The sequence below is a fragment of the Amblyomma americanum genome, chromosome 1 (genome assembly GCF_052857255.1).
Source record: "Amblyomma americanum isolate KBUSLIRL-KWMA chromosome 1, ASM5285725v1, whole genome shotgun sequence".
NCBI lineage: Eukaryota > Metazoa > Arthropoda > Arachnida > Ixodida > Ixodidae > Amblyomma > Amblyomma americanum.
Genome location: NC_135497.1, coordinates 234,549,247 through 234,574,283, shown reverse-complemented (window position 1 = coordinate 234,574,283; position 25,037 = coordinate 234,549,247). Strand labels below are relative to the sequence as shown.

At 48.4% G+C, this 25,037-nt stretch overlaps 1 protein-coding gene across 1 annotated transcript in view; it reads left to right on the top strand.

The window, feature by feature from the left end:
• The window catches only part of LOC144095708 (QRFP-like peptide receptor), a 207,890-nt gene that overhangs the window by 80,288 nt on the left and 102,565 nt on the right, over nucleotides 1–25,037 (top strand). Inside the window, exon 2 of the mRNA XM_077629357.1 lies at nucleotides 24,528–24,927. Within this exon, the coding sequence (XP_077485483.1) occupies nucleotides 24,546–24,927 (382 nt within the window). The 5' untranslated portion in view covers nucleotides 24,528–24,545. The remainder of the gene's footprint in view (nucleotides 1–24,527; nucleotides 24,928–25,037) is intronic.

Genomic DNA, 25,037 nt, shown 5'->3' with positions numbered 1-25,037 from the left:
CAGCCAGCCACACTAAATGAGTCTAAAGCAAGAAAGGCGAACTTCTCTGCGATTTATTTATTTTCAAAAGCTCTCAGTTCGTGCGCTACGTATACACAACGAGACGTTCATTTTCCTTCGATCTGATAGATAAGCCCTGTTACAAAATGCTACCAGTTAAAAGTTCACTCTCTTCCGAAACGCGCGAGCAAAATGCGCAGATACAAACTACTTCGCATGTAGAAATTAAGTAAAACAAATCACTACAGTATCTTAGTCGAGGCCATTTGTAGTATTGAGCGCAATTTTGTGTTAATATTATGGGGGGCTGGAGAGCTTAGAATCTTAGCCAGGGGGAGATAACTCGGGAAAGGACAGAAGCACTGCTGATATCATTTCAGTGCGAAAACCTTAAATCTATTTTTTAAAAGCTGCAACACTATGAAAGTGAGTACTTCGCTGCATAGCGAGACGGTTTTCTTTGTTCTTATTTTCCCACATAAGACCACGTGGCATAATGGGCTAAATTTTGTCTGTCGTTCATATTCTCTGCTCATGGCTTGCTTTCGCAAGCATTCAAGCAGCTAAAGAAAAAAAGGCTTACTTTTCCCGCATAAATTGCATAAATTTGAAAAAAGGTTGTACATGCTAAAGACTACTTTTCTTCCATTACTTACACAAATGCATGCATGTCCCGGTGCATATCACGTAGACACTTGCGCTGCACTCATTACGGTCGGACGCTAGTGCGTTAATATGATACATCTCTTACCAGAGAAACCTTTTACGAGTTTGCTTACGCTGTCAAGTCTGTGTTCAGACCATGTTACGTTGTAGCGCCCTTGTTCCTCCAAGTAAACCAAGAAAGAAACCGGAACAGACACATAAAATATGTTCGCGTTGCAGCGTTACTCTACAGTTCATGAGATACCTTTTAAAAAATGCTTCCCGTCCATATATACATACATTTTTTTCCCACTGATTTACGAGAAAGCTCGCAAAAACGCACTGCAACGGCATTGAATGCTATAATGTGTGTTAATGAAATTTAAGAAAAGAAGGCGAAAGTAATTATGAAGATGGATATTGCCACAATCATTTTGTTTTAATTTAAGCTGATAGTTTCATCCTTAATATTCGCATCGCGCTTGCCTGTTTAAACAAAAGAACCCCCGAGCAGGTGAGTTAATGTCACATCACTAATGCATCGTCGGGTATCCTTGGGTACTCTTCTGGAAATATAACTCTGGCAAAGCGCCTTCTCTGATTTTTACTTGAGTCAGTTTGCACATTACTACACTGCCTTTGGTGACCTAGTGTTTAAAATTCAGTTATTGTTCGGGCGTTGTCTTTCGTATTTTTATTACAATATCTAGCCAGTCCAGTACCTTTATCTGGCGTTGCTCATAAAGTGTCAGAAAGTATCCAGTGACCAGTGTTGACAATATGTGCAGTGCCGTTTAAATTACACACATAAAAAAATCTCTCGCATCTCTTTGCATTGCGGTCTGTTAACTGACCCAAAAAGGGACACGGACACAACTAAACGCTTTAGCAGTCATTATTTATATTGCAAGTGTGCGCCTTGTGCACCTGTCTCGTGTCAATGTCCTTTTTTGTGGTATTGCGGTAATTCTCATGCTTCAAATGGCTACCGGCCAACTAGCCCAACTGTTCTCATTGCGTTCATCTACTCCCCCTCCCCCCCCTCCCCCCGCATTTTTGGCCGACTTCTAGCAGTGCTGTAGGGTACGGGGCAAACGAATTCATGTCAATGTTTGCATTGTGAGAATTTCCAGTTTCTTTTGGTAGCTGTACATTTTTTCAGCGAATCTACTTGTCGAACCAGTTGAGAACATTTTTTTTGTATTGCGGTCGTTTTCATGGCGTTTCCTCGCGTCCACGAGACGGCGTCAACTATGCTGACCATGCCTTCAGTTCTTTAATCTTTTTATGGATTTTCTCGCGAGTTATGACGGACCGTTGTATCATCCTTTGTACCTTTCTTTGCGAAACGGTAAATAGCGAACAGGCCAGCGTCCCGACGCCTTAAGATGAATTACTGGCTGCGCAGAAAATGAGCACGGGACAGAGTCGCTACCGAAACGGGAATAAGGTCACGCATTAAAAAAAAAACTTCTCAAAGACGACGCACAGCAGATAAATAATTGCTCTATAAAAGCTCGCAAAGTGAAAAATCCCATGGGGGAGTGGGGATATTTTGACCGGCAGGTGCCCCCGCTCCCCTTTCAACGCAAAAAATAGACACTCATGCGTGCCTGCCAGGTGCTTCATGCCCACACCTCATTTCGCAAAAGAAGCGCCCAATGTAAAATTTGGCGCGAAAAGTAATTGGAGTCACGCAAGGGGAGCAACGCGCGCTCACTAGCACTGAGACAAAAAAACAAGGATTGAAGAAGATCAAAGAAGCCTTCCGGCGCGGTGCCTTCATTAGACGTCGGCGCATACAGCTACGATCCTAACGAGCTGTGGGCACGTTGTGCTGCTTCGCCGAGACGTCAAGGGCACTCATCACGTTCCCGGTAATCATACTAAGCCGCCGCTGTCGGACCTTTATGACTGCAGAACACCCCTTCCCCTTTCTTCAGTTTTTTTTTTGTCGGTGACGAGCTGGTAGGTGATTTGCGCAATCGCCTGGGTCAGTCATCTGAAAGGAAGTGTGATCGGGGGTTATCACAGAACGATGCGACATGAAGGCATTGGCATCGCGAGGGTTGCTTCACTGTGCATCCCATATGCATCGATGGCCCACTCGCCTCATCAGAAGCATGTCGTGATTACAAAGCAGCCGCAGAACTCACGATGATCAGGTTTCGTCTTTCCTCCACTGAAATCGACAGTAACGTAACACCCGTCGGAGACAATTCCCAGTGAAGGAAGAGCTGCGGGAAATAAGTGAGAAGGGTGAATCTGTATCGTGCCGTAAATAGGCGTAAAGACGAAGGTTGTTCCCAGGCAGGACGATTTTCGTTCACTTACCATCACTTTTGTCTTGGTTCCCGGCAGAAAGCAGTGGCACATCGCTACCCTTCTATATACACGCAGACAACTTTCTGTGGCCCAGCAGTGGTCGCCACGAGCCTGACCCATTGACGACGCTGCGCAACGACAACGACATTACGTGGATTTTGCGCAGTTTATAGCTTCAATCTCGGTTGTAGAGTCACTAGTCACAGTAGTAACCTATGTGCAACAGAGAAATCTATCGCCACGACTCCGTCGCTACACGATCGATCTCGAACACATAATAACTCATCATTGCTGTGTTCGTTTGCTGGAAAAATACATTGCCCTATTTGTGGTCATGGTATCTGATTAGAACGGTGACTTCAGCTCCTTGTTGAATGCAAACCAATCACTGTTTTGCCCTGGAATATTTTGAAAAGTCTGATGTTTCTCTTTTTCACTATGGTGCTGGAAATTCAAGTGAACGGCGTTTTAATGCTGGTCGCAGTTATTGTGTCAAGGAAGAGAACAATAACCTGTCTCATATAAGGAGGTGTTGCTTTAAACATGAACGAAATTACATCGGTTGGAGAAAATTTAAGAACTGGCGCAAACTTAGGTGGCTATATAATGTGCAGTCATGGAAATAAGTTTGTGGGATGCGGATTCGCGGCAAAAAAAATTTATTGCGGAGTGGTTAGGGGGCACGACAGATCAATGAAAAGCATGAAATTAAGTGAGGAGACGTGCATGTTCCATCTGGTAGGGGAACACCTTCTGACTGGCCAGCGAAGCAACGTAGAAATTAATTCTTTTTCCGCGAATCTGCATCCCGCAAACTTCTGTCCATGACTGTACAGTGGCTTGTTAAAAAGATCAGCACATGTGACCGACGATTGGAGCGGCGGAATAGCGCCGCGCGATGCTGCAGTTCGCCAGCACGCCGACAGCGACAATATGACTGTACAGTGGCTTGTTAAAAAGATCAGCACATGTGACCGACGATTGGAGCGGCGGAATAGCGCCGCGCGATGCTGCAGTTCGCCAGCACGCCGACAGTGACAGTGCAGAGCCGCTTCCATGTTTTGCAGCGCAGGGGAGGCCGGAAAGAGACAACCTTCGATAAGCCCGGCTTGCCAAGCGTCGGAGTGCCGCTCAGCTGGCTCTGGCGTTGGCCGACCGTGCGTGATTCTGCACATGACCTTTCTTTTTGGCTTGGTCGTCGTGAGCAACGATATCACCATTCCTAGGAATCGTTCCCTGTGGAATTCGTAGGAAATAATTCTTATTTACAACCCTGTTGCTGCTCTACGTGGACACGGCGAATTAAACCGTTGGTTTTATTCGCAGGGTCGATTACTTTCGGCTGCATCCAAAACGGAAACCAGTTTCTGGAAATAAACGTCGAACAGAAAACTGAAGTATTATATGAAGCTTCACCGGTTGCCCTCGGGTGCAAGCCCTTCATTAAAAAATGCACTGCCGATGATACGACGTGATGCGACAAATCTGAATTAACAGTATTGATTGCAAATTTCGCTTTTAAGTTGATCGCCTTACGAGTGCGTCTTCAGGTTTCATTTCAGAAATTGCTGCTGGTGGGTGCAGATTTCTGGAGGGTGGAGGTGCGTGTAAGGGTGGTGGGTGGGCACTGCAAGGAGCCAAGTGCAGTTTTACCAGTGGGTACCTCAGGATGCACTCACCGCAGGCTGCTCCGGATGAGGCACCTTCCGAGCCCGGAAGGTGCCCGATCCGCTTCGATGCACTTCGATCCACTTAAGGCAATGGGATGTGGAGCTACGGACACACACACAGACCATGGCGTTCAGCGCTCGGCACTGCTGTAGATCTCTTACGATGAAGCCGGGTGCAACGCTCTGGCTCATGGTCCTGCGTAAAGGAGGGATGTCGCTGGTTTGCTGGACGCTGCTGTTGTGAGTTCTGTTCTGACGGTGCACATCCGGTGCGAGTTTAAGCTAATGCTGTTGTACTGAAGCTCCAACCGCTCGCTGTATGCGCGGTTGGTGAAGAGTAACTGCACGGATGCCTACGACGGGATGTTCCCTTCCCACACAGTGGTACGAGGCGTTCGTCTTGCGATGTGCGTACTAGAAAATGTTATCCAGTTCGTTCACCTGGTGCACAGCAGCGATTTCGTGCTCAGTAATTGTCTTATTGCCCAGCTTAATCAAAACGAAGCGCCTGTTTCACATGAGAAGGAACAGCACGCTGACCGGTATCAACACCTGGTTGAAACTGCAGTAGCCGTTGAGTACGTCATCATTGTCTCTGCCCGGCATGTATTGCTACTCTTGAGGCGAGACGTACATCGTGGCGAAAGTAACGGTCTCGTGCGGCTGTTTCTTCCGCGCGCTTCCATTCACGTCTTTCACCATGTCACAGATACTAGCTGCTCTTGACGCGCATCATGTGGTTCCGCGGCCTCATCGTATTTGAAGACGTGGAAGAGCTTGTCGTTCTCCAGGAAGATCTTTCCCAGAATGCTTCCAGAGTCCTCTGGTCATCGACAGACTTTGTTGTTCACATATCTTGCGGACTTACAGCACGTGGGCGTGCACATACCAAAGGGCACAGAAGAAATCACACACTTGCGACAGGAACCATTTCAAGACGCTGTTGGAGTCCTTCGCTTCGCAATCATCCATGCTGATGATTGCTGCTTCGCTTTGGTCATCTGGCCTCCGTGGTAATACAAAAGACGAGAAAGAACTTGCGCACCGTGTAAAGTTCAATTACAGCATAGCTGCTGTTCGCGATGGCGGACGGAAACGTCGAAGGCATGGCGACGCGGTTGCAACTAAACACCGGGTGACAGCATTTGCCTCATCTTTGTTGTGATTGCTAATCTACATCCACCGACACAAAGACAAACGTATGAAACGGTCTCAAGTCGGAGTCCTTCGGCAAGACGCCGTCACTGTCCACCATAGCGTTGTCTTCCCTTACCCTCGCCAATAAAGTTTACTTTCAGAAAATTTCGATCCGGACTGTTGGAGTATCGACGGAGAACGGGTAAGGTATAAGGACCCTGGTTCAAGCTCCCTGAAAAAAAAATCAAGAGAACGTAAATGCCTACGATAGTCGTGAGGCACTGCCAAGAATTTTGTCACCGACAAACTATTTCCGCATTAGGTTTCCTATGCTTAGTGCATTGTGGGACGCATCGACCTCAGCATCTGGATGTAGTATCAATACCTCTACAGATGCGCGTTTGACTGATGCTCTGAGGGAAAAGCGTACCATTATTTCTGGCTCTATCTCTCCTGTTCCTTACATGCGTAAGCATCTGCGATATTGGCAGTCCGCAATTCTGTGCACTGCCAAGATTACAATTGTGAAGAAACGCTACAGACCAGCATTTATTAGTCGATTCCCACTGATGTGTGTTCACGCAAAATTGGCATGCTACTGTGCCAAACACTACTACAACAAACCTCTGATTTTGGGCACGTGAAGAGGAAATACGGTCGTAGAAAACGACTCAGGATAATGCGAAAAGGTTAAAGTTTTGCCACAAGTGCCACCACATGGCGACACTTGTGAGCACAAAACATTACACTTTCATTGGAAATATGAGCGACAGCAAGGTGTCACGAAGGTGACCAACACTTGTTTACTATCCTAATTTTTTGCTATTGATGCTTTTTAAATTTGAGAGCATTTGTCAGGGCTTTTAACGAGGCTATTTTTTTTTTAATCTATTTTGAGCCAAACTTAAAGAGTTGGTTATTCTGTGGTCTACAGGCTACCCCAAGGCAACTTCTAATATAGATGTCACGTTGTATTCAGAGTAAAACAGACAGTTTCCTCCTCCTTCTTCGATGAGATTCACTTGATTTGGCGGTTGACTTTTCAGCAGGGGGCTTTTTGGCGCAGAAGAATGGATGATACACAGTCGTTATGGAGAATAGAAAACGTTCAATCTAAAGAGATTGAGGGCGTGTAAATAAGAGCGCAAATTCAGCGCCCAGAATACCCTGCGCCTGCTCACAATAGTAAAGACACAATAGCACAATAGTTCGTCCCAAAGAAACAGTACCATAGCTGACGCAGCTCGCAGTTCGCTCATTACGGCTTCCCCACATCAGTGAAGAGCCGTGGTTTGTCTACTCCGCTACGCTAAGTCTGACCAAAAACTTAATCTAGATGACGCACATGATATTCGCTTTTATGCATATTTGTCTGTTGCGTTTGCACATACATTGCCTTTATATGATACGTCCTCTGTCCATCGTCAAGACTCTAGTCCGGCTGCAGGGAAGACAGGAGTGGCCCCAAAACCCACGTAAAGATTACGTGTTTACGAGATTCACCTGGAACGTGTGACGCCGCCTGGGAGAAAGGACAGCCGTGGTCGCAGCCCGCGCAAAGCTGCGTCTGCTTTCAGGCACACTCGAAGCTTTAATGGAATAGTGTTTTTCTCAACTGGGCGCACGTCAAAGTCACTGAATGAGGAGGCCCAGGGTCATCGGCATTTGCGTGCTCGTGGCCGCACCTGCCTTCGAGAGTATTCGAGAACGATCTTTTTTTTCCCGTTTTTCCGGTGGCCGTAACAGCGACGGTCTACTTTGACTCGAGCGGCTCCACATTCAGATTAATATTGCATGACTACGTCTGCTTTTCATTCAACATTTCAATAGCCTTTGCCCTGAGCGCAGTAATCATGCTTCCGATATTGTTTGTGGTTTCGAAAACGCCTCTCTGCTTTGCGCGAACTTTCATCGTGCCGCAGCGAAAAATGTTCGGTACTTTCTCAGGTATCCTGAGGCAGAGCGCACGGAGATGTTCAGTGCTGGGGAGAACTGTAGTCGTCTAAAGAGGCAAAAGCAAGAAATTTTAAACACTAGCAAAGGACACGATTTCTTTCATTGGCCTTCCAGGAAGATTCCATCGCAGGTTCTGGGTGAAACGTAATTTAATACGGTATTCAATATTCGCCGGCGAGCAGCTTCTTCTACATTTGTCATCATCATCATTAGCATCATCATCATGGGTGGCTTGCAAGCAGAGTTGAACAAACTATCGTAATTATCGTAACATATCTTTGTGCGCGTCTGTCAATAATCGGTGCGAGGCGGCTTGCTGGCGCGTGGTGTAGGCGCGAGTACACGAAGTTCTCCTTGCGTCTAAGGGCTGCCTAAGTGCTTTGATTCGAATATGGCCTTTTCTCACAAGTCTTCTCACACATCCCACAGGCATTATTTTAGGCGTCTGGCTGAGTATGAGGGCCACTTTGCGAGGCTTACGGCTTCCAATGACGCATATTAGAGTGTAATTCGGAAAAAATTGCAGCATGCCAGCCGCGAGCCAAACTAGCGACTTCTAGCACCCACTCCTCCGCCGGAACAGGCATCCAAAGCGGTCATTAGTCATAGAATGTCGCTGCTCTTTCATATGCCCTTATAACACAGATGGCAATCAATCAAAGGGGGAGGGGGGAGTCAGGGGTTGCTTGGAAAAAACGAAGGCGCCAATCAATGCCATGTCTTGCAAAAGTCAGTGCCTTGTGGCTACGTCTTTCGCGCTGTTTCTAAACGACGTATCCCCAACTCGTCCGTCTAGCTATCGTGTTGAATTCCATGCAGTTACGAGCAGTGCTGTAGTTGCAAATACGGTACTGAAATCATACAGAGAAATTTGTTTTCTGCTTAGTCACATATGAAGCACTGCCACTGTGTGTGCGACTCAGGTATGCATGACTGTTGCAGCGGCAAATACTGACTAAAGAATCAATACCTTTATAGTTGCACAGTTTTTACGGAACAAAAGACGCAAAAAATATGTAGAAAAAGAATGAGCAACAATTAAGAGAGGGGATGTGCGAGTGAAAACTTTCTGCCCGCATTGCACGAAGACGATACAACTGTCTTCGAGAATATATATCTATATATATTTCAACGTGCACGAGTTCTGTGCCTGGCTCCAAGGAATAATTTTTCCCGTCTACGTACTCCAAGAAAAGTCTTCGGCCACTCGAAAGAAACTACACCTGGCTCCCCAGGTACAGTCTTTGCCAGAAGGATACAGCCCAAGGGGTCTGCTTATGAGTCCTGCAGCGTGGCTTCTCTTGCATGCTCAGGGACCTTAATCTCACGAAGGCGGGATGGACTTAAGTCCTGAAAGCTCCGGAGCTTAGGACTGTCAACTGTGCTTAAAGAGCCCCGTTACATGGCTTCGAAGTAAACCCCTTGGTCTGTGTATTTTTGAAAAAGACTGTACATGTGTAGATACCACTTGAGCCACAGTTTTTTAACAGGTAGCTACAGGTATCTATACAGGTGGCCACAAGTATCTGTGGAGCCGCTCAGGCGTGAACCAGGCAATGGAACTGAATACCACGTGACCGCGATGACGGCGTTTTAGCCATTACTCCTTAACTTTCCTTTTTAAGAGTGCTGAATTATTAGAGTGGAAAGGTATAACATGGAGCAGGGACTATTAACATGCCAACAAGGAAGCGACAATTAACCGCTCTGACAGCGCGAAACTCGTCGGAGTACCTGCACACTAGAAGTAAGCGAGCAAAAACTGAACAAGAGATCCAGGGTTAGCAGTCGAGTTTGCAGGTAGTTTGGTGATACACTCCTTTGAGGCAAACAATAATGTGGCTAAAGTAAGATTTTTATCAAACAACGGGCTCACAACTGCGGTACAACATACGTCTTCTCCACAGGGCGCGTACTCATGCGAAGAAAACTTGTCGAGGTGGATCAGAACGCAGTAAGGTATCGAACAACTTGATAATTCAAATTGCAAGCTTTTTCAGAGCTATGTGTGGGACATCAAATGATAGTGCCGCAGTTTTAAATCCAACGAAGTCGTTCTCGATTGTTTCAGGAGAGTTGCTAAGGCAGAAATTTGTAGACGATACAGTGTAGACGAGAGCTACACTGGGCTATCAGTCGAGCATTTCGCGGTGGCCGGGAGACAAGTTGTGCACATGCACCATTACGATAGCAACCGCAGAGGAGCAGCAGGTTGCGCTTCGCCGTCGCTGCGGCCGCGCGCCCGCTCCACTGTTGGAGCCGCGCGTGACGTCATGCGGGTGAGCAGTTGTGCGCATGCGCCGATACGATGGTAACCAGAGAGACCCCACAGGGGCGCCGCACGCTTTGTCGCCGCCTCGCCGCACGCCGCTCTATCACCCGAGCCCCGCGTCGCGTCGAGTGCGCAGCATTGCGCATAAAATTCGGAGATGTAGTGGGCATCTGTATCACAACGTTTTACACGCATGCAGAGAAGGAGAGTCCAGCCGCTGTTAAACGGCGGTATAGACAAGAGAAGATTAACTCTTCAGATCCTGAGCTTGTCGCCTGGCACTTGGCTCGAAATATTGTATAGACAAAATTGAGAGCGCTGCATGCTACTTTCACAGATCATCGTGCAGTCTTCGTCTCTCTCAAGCAAAATGAATTTTAAAAGATGTGTGTACCTAATGTCTCTGACTGCTAAACATAGTGACCACAACAAGCTCAGCCAGGGAAACGTACCTCTCGCTACGTATATCCTGGCATAGCCGAGCTAAGTCACTGCCATTTTTTTTCTCGGGGCGCATGCTGTTATGGGCAAGTGATTACAGAGAATGCCTTCGTACACCGACACAGAAGCTTTTTACGCGCTCATATAAGTACGTAATGTTCATGATAAGCTGAAATATAATTAATAATAAAGGGGCGGAGAAAAACATGCAAAAAACAATTTCGTATGGCTGCCATTTCTGTGACAGTAAGCGCAAAGCATTCAGTAGTAAATAAAGCAGCCGCAAAAGTAACAGCAAAATGCACTTCGACCATAAATGTCCATCAGCAAGGAAGATCGCAAAGCTACAGGGAGCCGCAAGGTACGCAAGGCACGAGCAAAACTTAATTGAAATCTTCACGACAGCGTCATGTCAGGGTAAGGATTTTTTGAGATTCTGAAGTAATCTCACAAAATGAGAAATTTCTTTTAGCCTACCAGTCTAAAAATATTGCTAAATAACTTGATATTAATTGCTAAATGACCCAACAATGCCTCACGCGTGACATCTTACGCGTGAAAACGGCAAGCATCCTGTTGCGTGCTTGTGCACCATCCTCCCGATAGTTGTTTGATGTCACGGACTCCCTTATCGGCAATAGATTCACAAGCAAGGCCACCTCATTAAGCGCTATCGAAAGACAGACAAGTTTCATTGGTCTTGGTGCTTACAGGAAAATTATAGTAATTATCGCGTATCTCTGGACAGCTATTGATGAATGTTTCGTGCGAAAACGCGCCAAAAACGGGAACAGACGGGTTCTTTCGCTGTTTCATTTTTCGTTCTTGGCATCTTTTTGTGCAAACCGTGTGACGAGTCGCCCAACAGCAAATTTTTGGCAGTTTTTGAATAAGCAATGAATCACACACTGCTTCACAGAATTCGCGCTTCACTTTTGTGGTTATCACCGATTCGTTTGGAAAAGAGATTAGAACCATTTATATTTCTATGGCTGCTTAGCACAGTGCACTGGACAAATGCTTATAACGCTGGAGATGTAAAAATGGTAGCTGGATTTCCTTCATCTCGTAAATAATGTCACGTAGTGGTGACGGCAGTCGAAGCAGCGATGAAGACGGACGAAAGGATCTTCTAAAAGAACTGTTTATTGGGCTGACTTGCACCCAAAATGGACTGAATCACTCGGCGGCGGCGAAGCGACAAGCGTGCTCGGCGGTCGTCGAACAGAATGCCCGCCGCTGTCGGCCGTGCTCAATTTAAAGCTGATAGCGAACATTCGAGATAAAGGGCGCAAAGTTACTAGAACATTCCGGAACAACGTAGAATCAGCTTTGCCTGGCTGCGATCAATCGAGATAAATCTAGTCGCGTCTTGCGTCGCAAACGAAGCGATAAGGTGGTGTCGCGGCAGATTTGAAAAACGAATGAACACTGCAAATATTCGCGGCATTACTCCCCTCTCAAAGAAGCATCGACCCGATGCATTAAGACAAATAATGCGACTAGTAAGGGAAAAAAAACGGATCTTGCGAAAATAGAGCATGGAAATGCAGCGGCCTTTAGCGCGCATAATACGGCTTCAGACGGGTTACATGGACAACTTCTGGTCGTACGCGGCGTCGCTGGGATGCAGTCATTGCGTCAGGGATGACTTCATAATCCAGTTCACCCAGCCGACGAAGAACCTTGTACGGGCCGAAATAGCGGCGCAAAAGCTTTTCACTCAATCCACGGCGGCGAATGGGCGTCCACACCCAGACTTGGTCTCCTGGCTTGTATTCCGCGTTGCGTCTTCGTAGGTTGTAGCGTCTGGCGTCGGACCGCTGCTGATCTTTGATCCGTAATCGGGCAAGCCTTCGAGCTTCTTCTGCGCGTTGAAGGTAGGCGGCAACGTCGACGTTCTCTTCTTCTGTAACGTTGGGCAGCATGGCGTCTAGCGTGGTCGTGGCATCCCTGCCATGGACGAGCCTAAAAGGCGTCATCTGGGTGGTCTCCTGCACTGCGGTGTTGTAGGCGAAGACGACGTAAGGCAGGATGACATCCCAGGTTTTATGTTCGGCATCGACATACATAGCGAGCATATCGGCGATGGTTTTGTTCAGGCGCTCGGTCAGTCCGTTGGTCTGCGGATGGTATGCAGTTGTCCTCCGGTGGCTGGTTTGGCTGTAGCGCAGGATGGCTTGCGTGAGTTCCGCCGTAAATGCTGTTCCTCTGTCCGTGATGAGCACATCGGGGGCGCCGTGTCGAAGAAGAATGCACTCCACGAAAAATTTGGCCACTTCTGCTGCTGTTCCGTTCGGTAGGGCTTTCGCCTCGGCGTAGCGGGTCAGGTAGTCGGTCGCTATGATGATCCACTTATTTCCAGATGTTGACGTTGGAAAAGGGCCAAGCAAGTCCATGCCAATCTGCTGAAAGGGTCTTGAGGGAGGTTCAATGGGGTTCAGAAATCCTGCTGGTCGTGTGGGAGGAGTCTTTCGTCGCTGACAATCTCGGCATGTTTTCACATAGTGTGCGACATCAGCAGACAGTCGGGGCCAGTAATACTTGTCTTGAATGCGGCGGAGGGTGCGAGTAAACCCGAGATGTCCAGCTGTCGGCTCGTCGTGTGAAGCCTGTAGAACTTCTTCGCGGAGACAAGTAGGTACAACAAGGAGGTAGGCTGTTTTGTTCGCTGTAAAGTTCTTCTTCACAAGGACCTCATTCTGCACACAGAAAGAAGACAGTCCTCGCTTGAATGAAGCGGGGGGTGAAGAAACCTTGCCTTCCAGGTACTCGATGAGGCCTTTTAGGTTGGGGTCCGAGCGTTGCTGCTGAGCAAAAGAGCTTGCGCTGATGGGTCCCAGGAAGGCGTCCTCATCGTCTTCCAGCGGCGGTGCATCTACAGGGGCTCGTGAGAGGCAATCGGCGTCAGTGTGCTTGCGTCCGGACTTGTAAACGACGGTGACGTCAAACTCCTGGAGACGCAGACTCCATCGAGCGAGTCGGCCCGAGGGATCCTTCAAATTGGCAAGCCAGCAGAGCGCGTGGTGGTCGCTGACCACCTTGAACGGCCGTCCGTAGAGGTAGGGGCGGAATTTCGACGTAGCCCAGATGATGGCAAGGCACTCCTTCTCAGTGGTCGAATAGTTAGCCTCGGCCTTAGAAAGGGAACGGCTAGCGTATGCGAGGACCTTCTCCAGCCCGTCACTTTTTTGAACGAGAACGGCGCCTAGTCCCACGCTGCTTGCGTCGGTATGAACTTCAGTATCGGCGTTTTCATCAAAATGCGCAAGGATCGGTGGGGACTGTAAACGACGCTGAAGTTCTTTGAAGGCTTCTGCTTGCGGCGCTTCCCATTTAAACGGCACGTCTGCCTTCGTCAGTTGGGTCAATGGCTCGGCGATGCGCGAAAAGTTTTTCACAAATCGTCGGTAATATGCGCATAGTCCGAGAAATCTGCGCACTGCTTTCTTATCGGCCGGCGGTTGAAACTGTTCAATAGCGGCTGTTTTCTGCGGGTCTGGGCGTACTCCTTCCTTGCTAACGATGTGGCCTAGAAACAGCAGCTCTTCGTAGGCAAAGTGGCATTTCTCTGCTTTCAAGGTTAGGCCGGACGACTTGATTGCGTCTAGTACTGTTCGAAGTCTTTTGAGGTGCTCTTCAAAGTTCGAGGCGAAGACAACGACGTCATCTAAATATACCAGACAAATTTTCCACTTCAGGCCTGCCAGCACTGTATCCATTACTCGCTGAAACGTCGCTGGTGCGGAACAGAGACCAAATGGCATCACCTTGAACTCAAACAGCCCATCCGGAGTTATGAATGCTGTCTTCTCGCGATCTCTTTCGTCGACCTCAATTTGCCAGTAGCCGCTCTTGAGGTCCATTGATGAGAAATATTTGGCGTTGCAGAGGCGGTCCAGTGTGTCGTCGATGCGGGGGAGGGGGTAGACGTCCTTCTTTGTTATGTTGTTCAAGCGGCGGTAATCCACGCAGAATCGAAGTGCGCCGTCTTTCTTTCTCACTAGAACAACCGGTGCCGCCCATGGGCTGTTTGAAGGCTGGATGACGTCATCGCGAAGCATTTCTTCGACTTGGTCCCGGATGGCTTGTCGTTCTCGCGGAGACACACGGTAGGGGCTTTGACGGAGAGGTCGGACGTGTTGATCCGTTATAATGCGATGCTTGGCAATTGGCGTCTGTCGCACCTTCGGCGATGTCGAAAAGCACTCACTGTATTTTTGAAGCAGATTGCGGATCTGGTCTTGTCTGTTCCGGTGCAGGGCTGGGTTGATGTCGAAAGTGGGCGAGTTCTCTTGGTCAGGCGGATCTTCTGCGGAGGGGTCGGAGAGGGCGAAGGAATCTCGTACGTCAGATATTTCGTCGTAGAAAGCAATCGTCGTTCCTCTGTTAATATGCCGGTATTCTTCGCTGAAGTTAGTCAGCAGTACTTCGGCCTGGCCATTGCGGAAATGTGCGATGCCTCTTGCGATGCTGATTCCTCGGTCTAGTAGCAACTGCATGTTCCCCTCGATGATGGCTTCAGTGTTTATGGCTTTCGTGGCGCCTACGGTCACGATAACGCTTGAACGGGGTGGGACGCTCACTTCTTCCTCCAGGACACTTAGGGCAACGTGATTTTCCCGAGTTTTCATCGAAGCGATGGCTTCGTCCGTCGAAAGCGTGATCAGCTTGGATCGCAGGTCGATGATCGCCTGATGCTCATTAAGGAAATCCATACCCAAGATAACTTCGCGGGAGCATTGCGGTAGCACAACAAAGGTCGCAGGATAGGTATGTCCTTTGACAGTCACTCGCGCTGTGCATTGTCCTGATGGCGTAATGAGGTGGCCCCCAGCGGTGCGAATTTGTGGGCCGTCCCAAGCCGTTGTGACTTTTCTGAGCTGTGCAGCGAATCTTCCATTCATCACCGAGTAATCGGCTCCTGTGTCGACTAGAGCGGTAACTTTCCGGCCGTCGATAGTCACTTCTAGGTCGGAGGTCCTGGCTCTTGCATTGCATGTCGCTCTCGGCGTCGGGTCACGGCTTCGTCGCGTATGCGAGTCACGGGTTGGGCGTGTGGTCGAAGCTCCTCTGGATGGCGGCGTCGATTTCAAGGTAGCTTGCGTCGTGGTCGAGGTTCTCATTGTGTGCGGCGTCGGTGCAGCGAGTGTCGGTTCTTCATGCGGCGTCGCGGGTGCAGCGTCTTCATGGGGCGTGGTCGGTGGAGGATCTTCGGCGTTTAGCTCGTGAGCAACCTCACCTCCAGAGGTTGCTGCCTTTAGTTTCCCCTACGGGGGCTGGGCGACCTTCCTCGTACCGCGGCTGCGTAGCTGCGGCGTGGCGACGCAAAGCGCGAGGTTGACGGCGATGGTGAGCGCGAAAAGCGGTTCGGCGTGTACTCTTCTCGACGCAGGTACTCGTCGATTTCGTGCGGACGTTGTCCGAAGCGTGGTCGTGGGGCGTTAATGGCAAATCCTCGAAGACCGATACGTCGGTACGGGCAGTGACGAAGAATATGGCCGGCCTCACCGCAATGGAAGCACAACGGCCGGTTGTCGGAAGTCCTCCAGGCGTCGCATTTCCTGGGGCTTGAGGGTCGGTCATAGGCTGGGCGGGCGGGGGCTGGGAGGCGGCGTTGTGGACCAAGTGGCTCATCTCGGGGAGGACGTGGGGGTTGTCTTTGGGGCTGAGCAGTCCTTACTGCAGCGGCGTAGGTCATGGCCTGGGGTTCTGTGGCCGTCGGGGTGCCAAGTGCCTGTTGCACTTCTTCCCGTACCACGTCCATCAGAGTCGATGCTTGTGGCTGTGGGGAGGATGGCAGTAATCGGCGTAGCTCCTCTCGGACGATTTCGCGGATAACGTCCCGCAAGCTGTCGCTGGTGGTGGCCGGCGTGTCCGAACAGATTGCATAGGCAGAGGAAGGGCGGTTGTACTGCCGAGCTCGGACGTCGAGGGTCTTCTCAATCGTGCAGGCTTCCTGCATAAATTCCACGACCGTTTTTGGCGGCTGACGGACGAGGCTGCCAAAGAGTTGTTCTTTTACGCCGCGCATTAAGAACTGAACTTTCTTTTCCTCGGTCATCCCGGGATCGGCGCGGCGAAATAGGCGCTTCATCTCCTCGACGTAACTGCGGACGGGCTCATTCGGAAGCTGGATCCTGGACTCAAGGAGTCGTTCGGCTCTTTCTTTCCTCACGACACTGGTAAATACCTTCAATAGTTCTCTCTTGAATAGCTCCCATGTCGTAAGGGACGACTCGTAGTTTTCGTACCACGTGCGTGCGGAGCCATCCAATGAGAAAAAAACGTGTCCAATCTTTGCCGCATCATCCCACTTGTTGAATGACGCCACGCGCTCAAATTGATCCAACCAATCTTCAGGGTCTTCGCCTAGGGATCCATTGAAAGTTGGCGGCACCCGCGGCTGCTGCAGTATGATCGGTGTCGACATCTTCGGCGAGATTGCGGTGCTCGTAGCCGCGTCTTTTCGCTGTCTTGTGCGGTCCGGCAGTTTCCCGAACTCAGGCTCCTCTCCCTGGAGACGTCGGCTGGCTCGCTGAGCTGCTGGCTCGTCCTCGGGTGCGAAGCGCTCAGGGCTGGCTTCACGACTTGAAGGGGGCGTCCGGAACATGGAAGGCTACCCCGCACCTCCACCAGATGTCACGTAGTGGTGACGGCAGTCGAAGCAGCGATGAAGACGGACGAAAGGATCTTCTAAAAGAACTGTTTATTGGGCTGACTTGCACCCAAAATGGACTGAATCACTCGGCGGCGGCGAAGCGACAAGCGTGCTCGGCGGTCGTCGAACAGAATGCCCGCCGCTGTCGGCCGTGCTCAATTTAAAGCTGATAGCGAACATTCGAGATAAAGGGCGCAAAGTTACTAGAACATTCCGGAACAACGTAGAATCAGCTTTGCCTGGCTGCGATCAATCGAGATAAATCTAGTCGCGTCTTGCGTCGCAAACGAAGCGATAAGGTGGTGTCGCGGCAGATTTGAAAAACGAATGAACACTGCAAATATTCGCGGCAATAAGAATGAAAAGCGTTGAAGCATGGCATGGTTTTTCATTAGGGGCAGCCTTTTAAATTGATCCTCCTGAGCCTTTCGCATTCGCGGTATGCATGAAATGATTGTTATGAAGTAATCACTGAGAGGGCAAACACTTTCATTAGCGTTTCTGAATGCCTTTCAATTTCTCTGTTATGAAAGAGGCTAAAGCCACTCAGACATATTGCGAACGGCATAGCGAAATTATTAACTGCGGGAAAGAATGGAATGCCGTACACGTGTAGAGAGATAGAGGGAGATGCGATTAGTGTGCCTGCATGCAGACTATCTCGACACTGCGACTGTGTAGTGAAGAAAAAATGACGGCCGATTTGTTCTCGTTAGGCCAAATGCGAATTAGCCGCGTTAGCACTTCGACATTTACTTGTGCTTTAGTGTTTCGGTTTCACTTGAGGGGACACTTTAGCTCCGCCTCAAAGGTATGAAGCGATAGCGATAACAGGTTAATGCCTGTAAATGCGGATTTGGTCAGTCTCACCTTTGCATTCATAGATTCCTGGGACTCCTCACACCACTGCTGACGCAGTGGCGCAGCAGTTAAGCGATTAGCCACTGCCCTGCGATGGCAGGTGCTGCCACCGGTGGGGCTTGTGCGAATCAGTTTGCTCTTCCCGAGAAACCTCTCGCGAACAACAATTAATTTGACCAAAACTTGCCAGCAACCTATCGCGACCAATCACTAATTTAACTGAAACCTGCCATGGTGGGCAGTTTGCTCACAGTCCAGTGTGCAGGTTGTGATGATGCCAGACCGACAGTGATGAAATCGGTGAGTGAGGGTCTTAGTGCTATAGTCCCCTAAAAGCGAAATCGTAGACCAAAATAACCAAGCAACGTGTAAAGAAGTAATAAGGGCAATAGGAGAGGGTGAATGGGAGTGAATGGGTGAGAGGGGAGTATGAGCAAAGCACCCATGTCGTAACCTGGATCCAGTGGCATTCGATAGTAACCAAGTATTAACCTGGTGGCAACCTGGGGTAGAGTAATTTTTCACTGCGAGACCAGGCTGCAGACAAGTAAACACACAACAGCTAAATGAGGAGAATGGCCACCAAACGTGCATGCGCACTAAAACCAGACACACTATATCTCCGTAGACGTTCGAAAAGCTTAGCGGTTATAGAGCCTCCAGGAGCTGCACATGTGCAGAGTATTCTATGTGTAGGGCATGACATAATACGCCGGGTTTAACGTCCGGAGACTCCACGTTAGCTACAAAACGCTGTAATGGAAACCTCCGGATCAGTTTTTGCCCGGGGCGTCATTTCAGGTGCGCTGACACCGCGCAGCACACGGACGTACATTCCCGTTTCGTGAATAACCTCAGGGCGCTTTTTCTCTAGGCACAGTTGTCGTCCTATCTAAAAACGAAAATTGCGCAAACGAATCTTTATACAAAGGCTAATAGAAAGTGAAATAAATAGGGGAACTCGATATTGGACGTTAAATATTGTTCAGACCAGCCATAAATAATGCGCCCCGGCCACATTTGGTAGTATCCCCCCTCGTGCCTTCTCTTTTCGTGTCCTCTCATTCGCGCCTCCTGAAGGTTTAAAAAACAATTTTTGTTCAACTTTTCTAAATCTCTGACTATTGCACGCAGCAACCCGTTCGCCTAATCTAATTCTTGAAAACACTGAAGAAATGCGCACCATGCGCCTTTGTTCAAGAGGGCACCCATGGTATCTTCAGCTGGTGGAGGACGCCATACTCGAAGAATCTCCTGCATCACGTTGCGAGGTCCAGACTCTAGGGTGGGTGAATGGCAACATTCATTGGTGGTCTTTCCGACACGGCAGCTTTCCTGTTAGCAGCGCCAGCCGGTGCGGTATCGTGGTGCCGTCCGAATCCCTGCAGCGCCACAATAAAATAGCGCTGTTGGTTTTTCAAGTGTGCCTTATTCACTACACGACGTACGGATCGATGGCCACTATGTCTGTTTCTCCCTCTCTCTTTTAAAGCGCTCTTTCGCTTCTCCTGTGTTAACGTTCACCAATGTTTTCCCTCGTAATGGCTGGCGCCTTGTTTTTGGCTTGTAGCGGTGTATCCATGATAGTTGCCAGGCTCGGCGTGAGGACCGCACATCGAGGATTTCAACTTTAGAACAAGTGTAGCGTACCTGCAATGGAACACCCCGTGCCTGCTTTTCAACTTCCTTCAATCCACGTCCCAATTAGCACTGCAAAAAAGTTTCCCATTCGACGATTAAGTTTATAAAGGATTATAAATCTTGGTGTTCACGACAAAGCCCTCCCGGGTCAACGCTACAGCGCCATCACATCTGAGTCTTTCTAATATATCGACTCTGTGTTTCTATCTAGAAAGCTCAGTTCGTGACCTGTCAGAGCGCTAGCCATCTAGCCGGTAAATCCGATTGCGCTTGTTTTCGCCAAATCCAAAGAAACGATCCCGTGTGCGGGCTCAATGCCCTCAGAAAAGCACGTGTCAGTTGGTGCCGTAATTGTGACTTATTTAGTTTCTCTTTTTAATAACTGTAGCGTCATCGTCCAAACAGACCTTCTATGGTGGTCCGCAGCGTCGACCGACATGGAGCAACTTGTCGCAACTTGCCAGAGCCCGCGGCTGATAACTGGAAGCGCTGTGCTGGTCAATGAGGGGGAGGTTCTGTAAGCAACAGAAGAGTAAATCTTTGCCTCCGAGGCCTTCTTTTGATTTTATCTTTACAACCTTGTTTTTTTTATCTTTCGTCCCTTGCAGCTTTCCTCTTTTCACTTTTGACATCACTCAACTTCTCTACTGGGTTTCATATCTTGCAAGTTTCATACGACGCAGTTGTACACTTGAATTGATCAATTGTAAGCGAAGGCTTCTCGCGACCTACTCTTTGAAGCTAGATCAGGGTGTCTTCAGATCAGGCCGCACAGATTCGCAAGGGTGTTTTGATCTCTGCACAAGCTTTTGTATTTTAAAATGTCTGGTGTTGCATAGCCTATTTTCCCAAGAATCGCCCAACCAAGCTTGGCGCCCACTATGGCTTCTAATACTCCATAAAGATAGGTTCCTTATGAATGCAAATGTGCGTGGAATACAGCTTCTTGGCGCTTGTAGAACGAGAGGGCGTTTTCAACACAACTTCTGCTAAAATGTTGCGTTTTGTTGGGAATTGAAGTGGGGGCTGTTTCGTATATATATCAGAGCAATAATCCTGGCTGCTATGAGCTACGGCCTGAGGCAAGGCCGTTTTCCATTAACGTTAGGGCGACCTGTAGGCGCGACAACAACGATTTGAGCTAAGACTTCAGAGCTAAATTATTTTGCCTTTTAATACACTCTCCTTACTCGAAACCAAGAAAAGCATAGGGGAACGTTTTCAATCTTTGTTTTAGTTGTTGCATTAATATATAGGGTATAATAGGGCGTATAGGGTATAGGGCGTATATAGGGTATAATAGTGTAATTATTCAATGCCCGAAAGATAACCGATTACAAAGTAGCTGAAAAATAACCACTTGCCGCCGGTGGTACCCGAGCCCACGACCCCTAATTGTCGCGTACGGTGCTTTACCAAGTGAGCTACGGTGACGGCGGTACAATCTTCTGCTTTTGGGGGTATTTATGCTGCTTGTAACCTAAGCTTGAGAGTGTTCACTAGCGCCAACGTCATCCATAGCTGCGGACGTATTGCGTTCTATAGTCGCGAGTGTCACGTGGAACGTAATTCAACCATCGAGAACCGTCGAGCTGCGCTAGAACCATCTTATCCTACCTATGACATCAAGGCTGCCTGAACCGAGGCGCTCGTTCGTTAAGGCAATGAGCATACAAGGGTAGGGAAACGAGGAGCTCGTTTTTAGAGCGCAGCTGTTAGGCGCCCGTTTCTGCAGTCCGCGTCGTCGTCGGCGTCGGCGTTGTCGGCGTAACCGATTGTCCATGGAAGGATGGATGAAACATAGGAGCGTCCCCTTTGAAACGGGGTGGTGGCGGTTTCCACCACGCTCGGCATTTTTAACTTATATTTCTTTAAAGATGTCATAAAGTTAGCCTGTATATTCGCCATTTTCTTTAAATACATTTTTAATCCTATACTTCTAACTCTATGTCACCTCTCTGCTTTAGAGCCACCAATCTTCCAGTCGCTTTTTGCTCATCTCCATCGCAGAGATTCATTGACATGACCATTGTTATTTCTAAACCAAAGGGTCTCAGGGAGAGTGACTGTGCTTGCATCGACCTCCGGATGGATACCATCACATTCGAGTATAAGATGTGGAATTGTTTCCTCAGATTTACCACAGCTTCTTGATTAAATTTGTTTTTGTAGCTGCGCGTTCTAAGACGCCCTGACCTAGCTTCAATGGGTAGGACACTGCCTTTTGAGTTATCATAGAACGATTCCTTCCTGATTTGCCTTTTCCAATTTCGATATAGCTACACTCTGTCGTTAAAATGTCTTTATTTCCCCGTCCTTGTGTCCTGCCTACTTACTGGCTAGTTTCCTAGTCCTTTTCCGCCATTGTAGGCCAACGCTCTTTCTGTATAAGTATTTAAACACCTCAGCTGCCCCCCTGTTATCGTCCAATTTCCTCAGACATTCTTCGTATAGTATTTTGCTCTGAGCTCCACGTGATTCGAACGATGCCCAGCCCATATCTCCCTGTACTGCCTCGTTTGTGGTTTTCCCGTGGGCACCTAGTGCTAATCTTCCAACAACTCTCTATTTACTTCTAATCTCGACTGAACTTCTGCCCTTATAGAGGCGCAAAACCGCATTCCCGAAAGTAAATCCTGGCACCATTATTCTTTCATAAATACCTCTCAACACTTCATATTTGTTGTACGCCTATAATTTCCTTTGTTTTATTATCCTCTCATCTCTTCGCCCTTATGCCCTAACAGACTGGTTGTGCTTTTCCGTGTACATCTGCCCTTCGTTTACCCATACCCCGAGATATTTGTATTCTGCCGCTCTGGGTATTTCGTGGCAATATATTGTAAACGCCTGATCTGTTGTATCGTCGGAAATCATTAAACCTGTCTTAATTGCGCAAAAACTGAAACGTAGAGCGTCTACTTCGTCTCCAAAAGAATTAACCAGATTTAGAAATCTTCCTGGCTATCTTCTAACAGTGTAATATTGCACGCATTAATTAAACCAGGGAGCCGCTGCTCTACGACCTTTCGTGCCTAATCTCTACTACAAATTATAACCCAGATAACTTTCTTGCAGCCGTCTTTCCATGTTTACCATATAAAGCAAGTAGCAGAATGACACGCCACCTGGAAGGTGGCTTCCACGGGAAGATCCCGAAGGGTGGATAGCAGCGTAACGAGCCACCTGCCAGCGGTGACAGGTGACGTGGGAAGAGCTGCTCTCAAATCTCGCATTACCGATTATCGTAATCGTCTGTCAGGTTTTTCTTCTACTTTGTAAGCAATTATCTTTCAGGCATAAAAAATTTTACTAGTGATGGTTCATTTATTATCGCTAGAATTATAAAATATGGCAGATAGAAAACATTCCCCGATGCTTTCCTTCGTTTCAGTGACTGTTTTCTTTTTTCATATGCATATATTTTTGAAATAGGTTTCGAAATAGGGATGCAGAAGGTTACATATTTACCTCCGGAATTGTCGCCCCCATAATGGGACCTTCCACACCTGTTTGGTGTCTCCAGGGCACTCTGGGGAATTAAAATCAAGTACAATGTCACACCCTAAATAGTGAATATTTGTGTCCTCTCGTATTAATTATAAGCTACGAGCACCTCTATCTTTGCGGTCATCCATATTGTAAAACATTGAACTCCAAATGGTTACAAGCCCCTTTCGCGAGCTACAATTGATAAGTATTCGCCGTTGTAAGCTTTACCGCACTTTGTGCATGCACGCAATACCCTGGTATCTTCGAGTAAAGCTGAAATTTGGGCGAGTTGGTAAGCATTCATGGTGGGTGAACAGCGCAACAAAGGCGGGACAAAGGTGAGACAAGCGCTGACTAGCAACTTAGTTTATTGAAAAACAATAAGTGGTAATATATAGTGATCGTGAACAATAAAAAAACATAAAAAAACGACAAAAGGGGGGTAAACAACCTATGTCATGTGCAAGTCCAGATATTGAATTTACTTGTCACTTAATGTCACAGAAGGTTTGCTGATGCACTTTTCTGCTAGATTATGAATGTGATATGCCTCCATGTTTTCTCGGGCCACCTTGTTCTTATGGTAGAACAGCACTGCTGTCTTCTTGTACAGCGGTTCGCATTTGCATTTTTTTGCAGGGAAACTTTGTCCCAGGAGCCGGGCCATCCTTTTCTGGTTTTCCCTTATGTTCTTTTTCTTTTTCGTGCTTGCACTTACAGCTAGCGCAATGAGCGGCAACATGGCAAAGAGGGTCATTTCTTCTTGCGCATTCGTGCTCCATTAACCTCTTATTCAGGCATCTGCCTGTTTGCCCAACATAGGCGGTACCGCACTTGAAGGGCACCTGGTACACCACGTTTTCTTTGCAGTCAACAGAGGGGGCACATGTCGAACCTGGCAACCGACATTTTTTGTTTGTTGTCCCTGCGAGACTTGTTTGCACATGTAATTCAGTTTTCTAGAGGCAGAAAATACGACATTGACGTCGTACCTGCCTGCAACCTTCTTGAGGCCGTGCGACATGCCGTGCTTGTAAGGGACTACAGCCAGTTTTCTTTTCTCGTTCCTTGCAATGTAGTTACCGCTCTTAACACATTTAAGCAGCTTTTCTGAAGCCCTAGAGATGACACGATCTGGGTAACCATTAGCGCGTAACCTGCGCACTTGTGCATTACTGTCATTAATCTTCGGCTAGTCGACAGTGACAAGTGCTAGAACGAAGTTTCACTAATCTAAACAGGCGGCAGCTTCAAAATTTCAGTTATTTGACGGTGTCACGAGACGTATCGCGTGCTGCTCAAATGCTGCAGTCACTCTGTCATCGCCGGGTTTACGCTCGGTAAAGAATTGTATTGATAATGAGTTGCTTGTGCTTGTTCATGTGTATGTTGCCACAGAAACAATGGGACTGCGTTCCTTTCGCAGTGACCCCCCAGCAGCGCCATGGCCGAGCTGAACTGCAGCAACGAGCAGGCGCACATCGGCGGTGACGTGCTCCTCGTGAACCTGAGCGCGTTCGGAGACGAGCTGGGCGGCAGCAGCATCTGGGGCGGCAATGGCGGCACCTCTTTCACGTGGTCCGAGTACATCAAGATCGGCGCGTACCTGACGACGATCGCAGTGGCCGCTGTGGGCAACACATGCGTCATCCTGACGGTGGCGCTGAACCGCAGCCTGCGCACCACCATCAACTGCTACCTGACCAATCTGGCTGTGGCAGACGCCATCATCAGCATGTTCTGCATGTGGGTCTACCTGGTCAAGAACTTGTCCGACTGGTACGTGCTCGGAGCCTTCATGTGCAGGATCGAAGGATTCGCACAGAGTAAGTATACGCCCCCATTTTTGGAGAGCTTGTGTCAGTTTTTCTCAGCCCTTGCGGCTATCGACGCGCAGTGTTTCATCTCTTGTGTTCTTCATCAAGCACTACGGAAA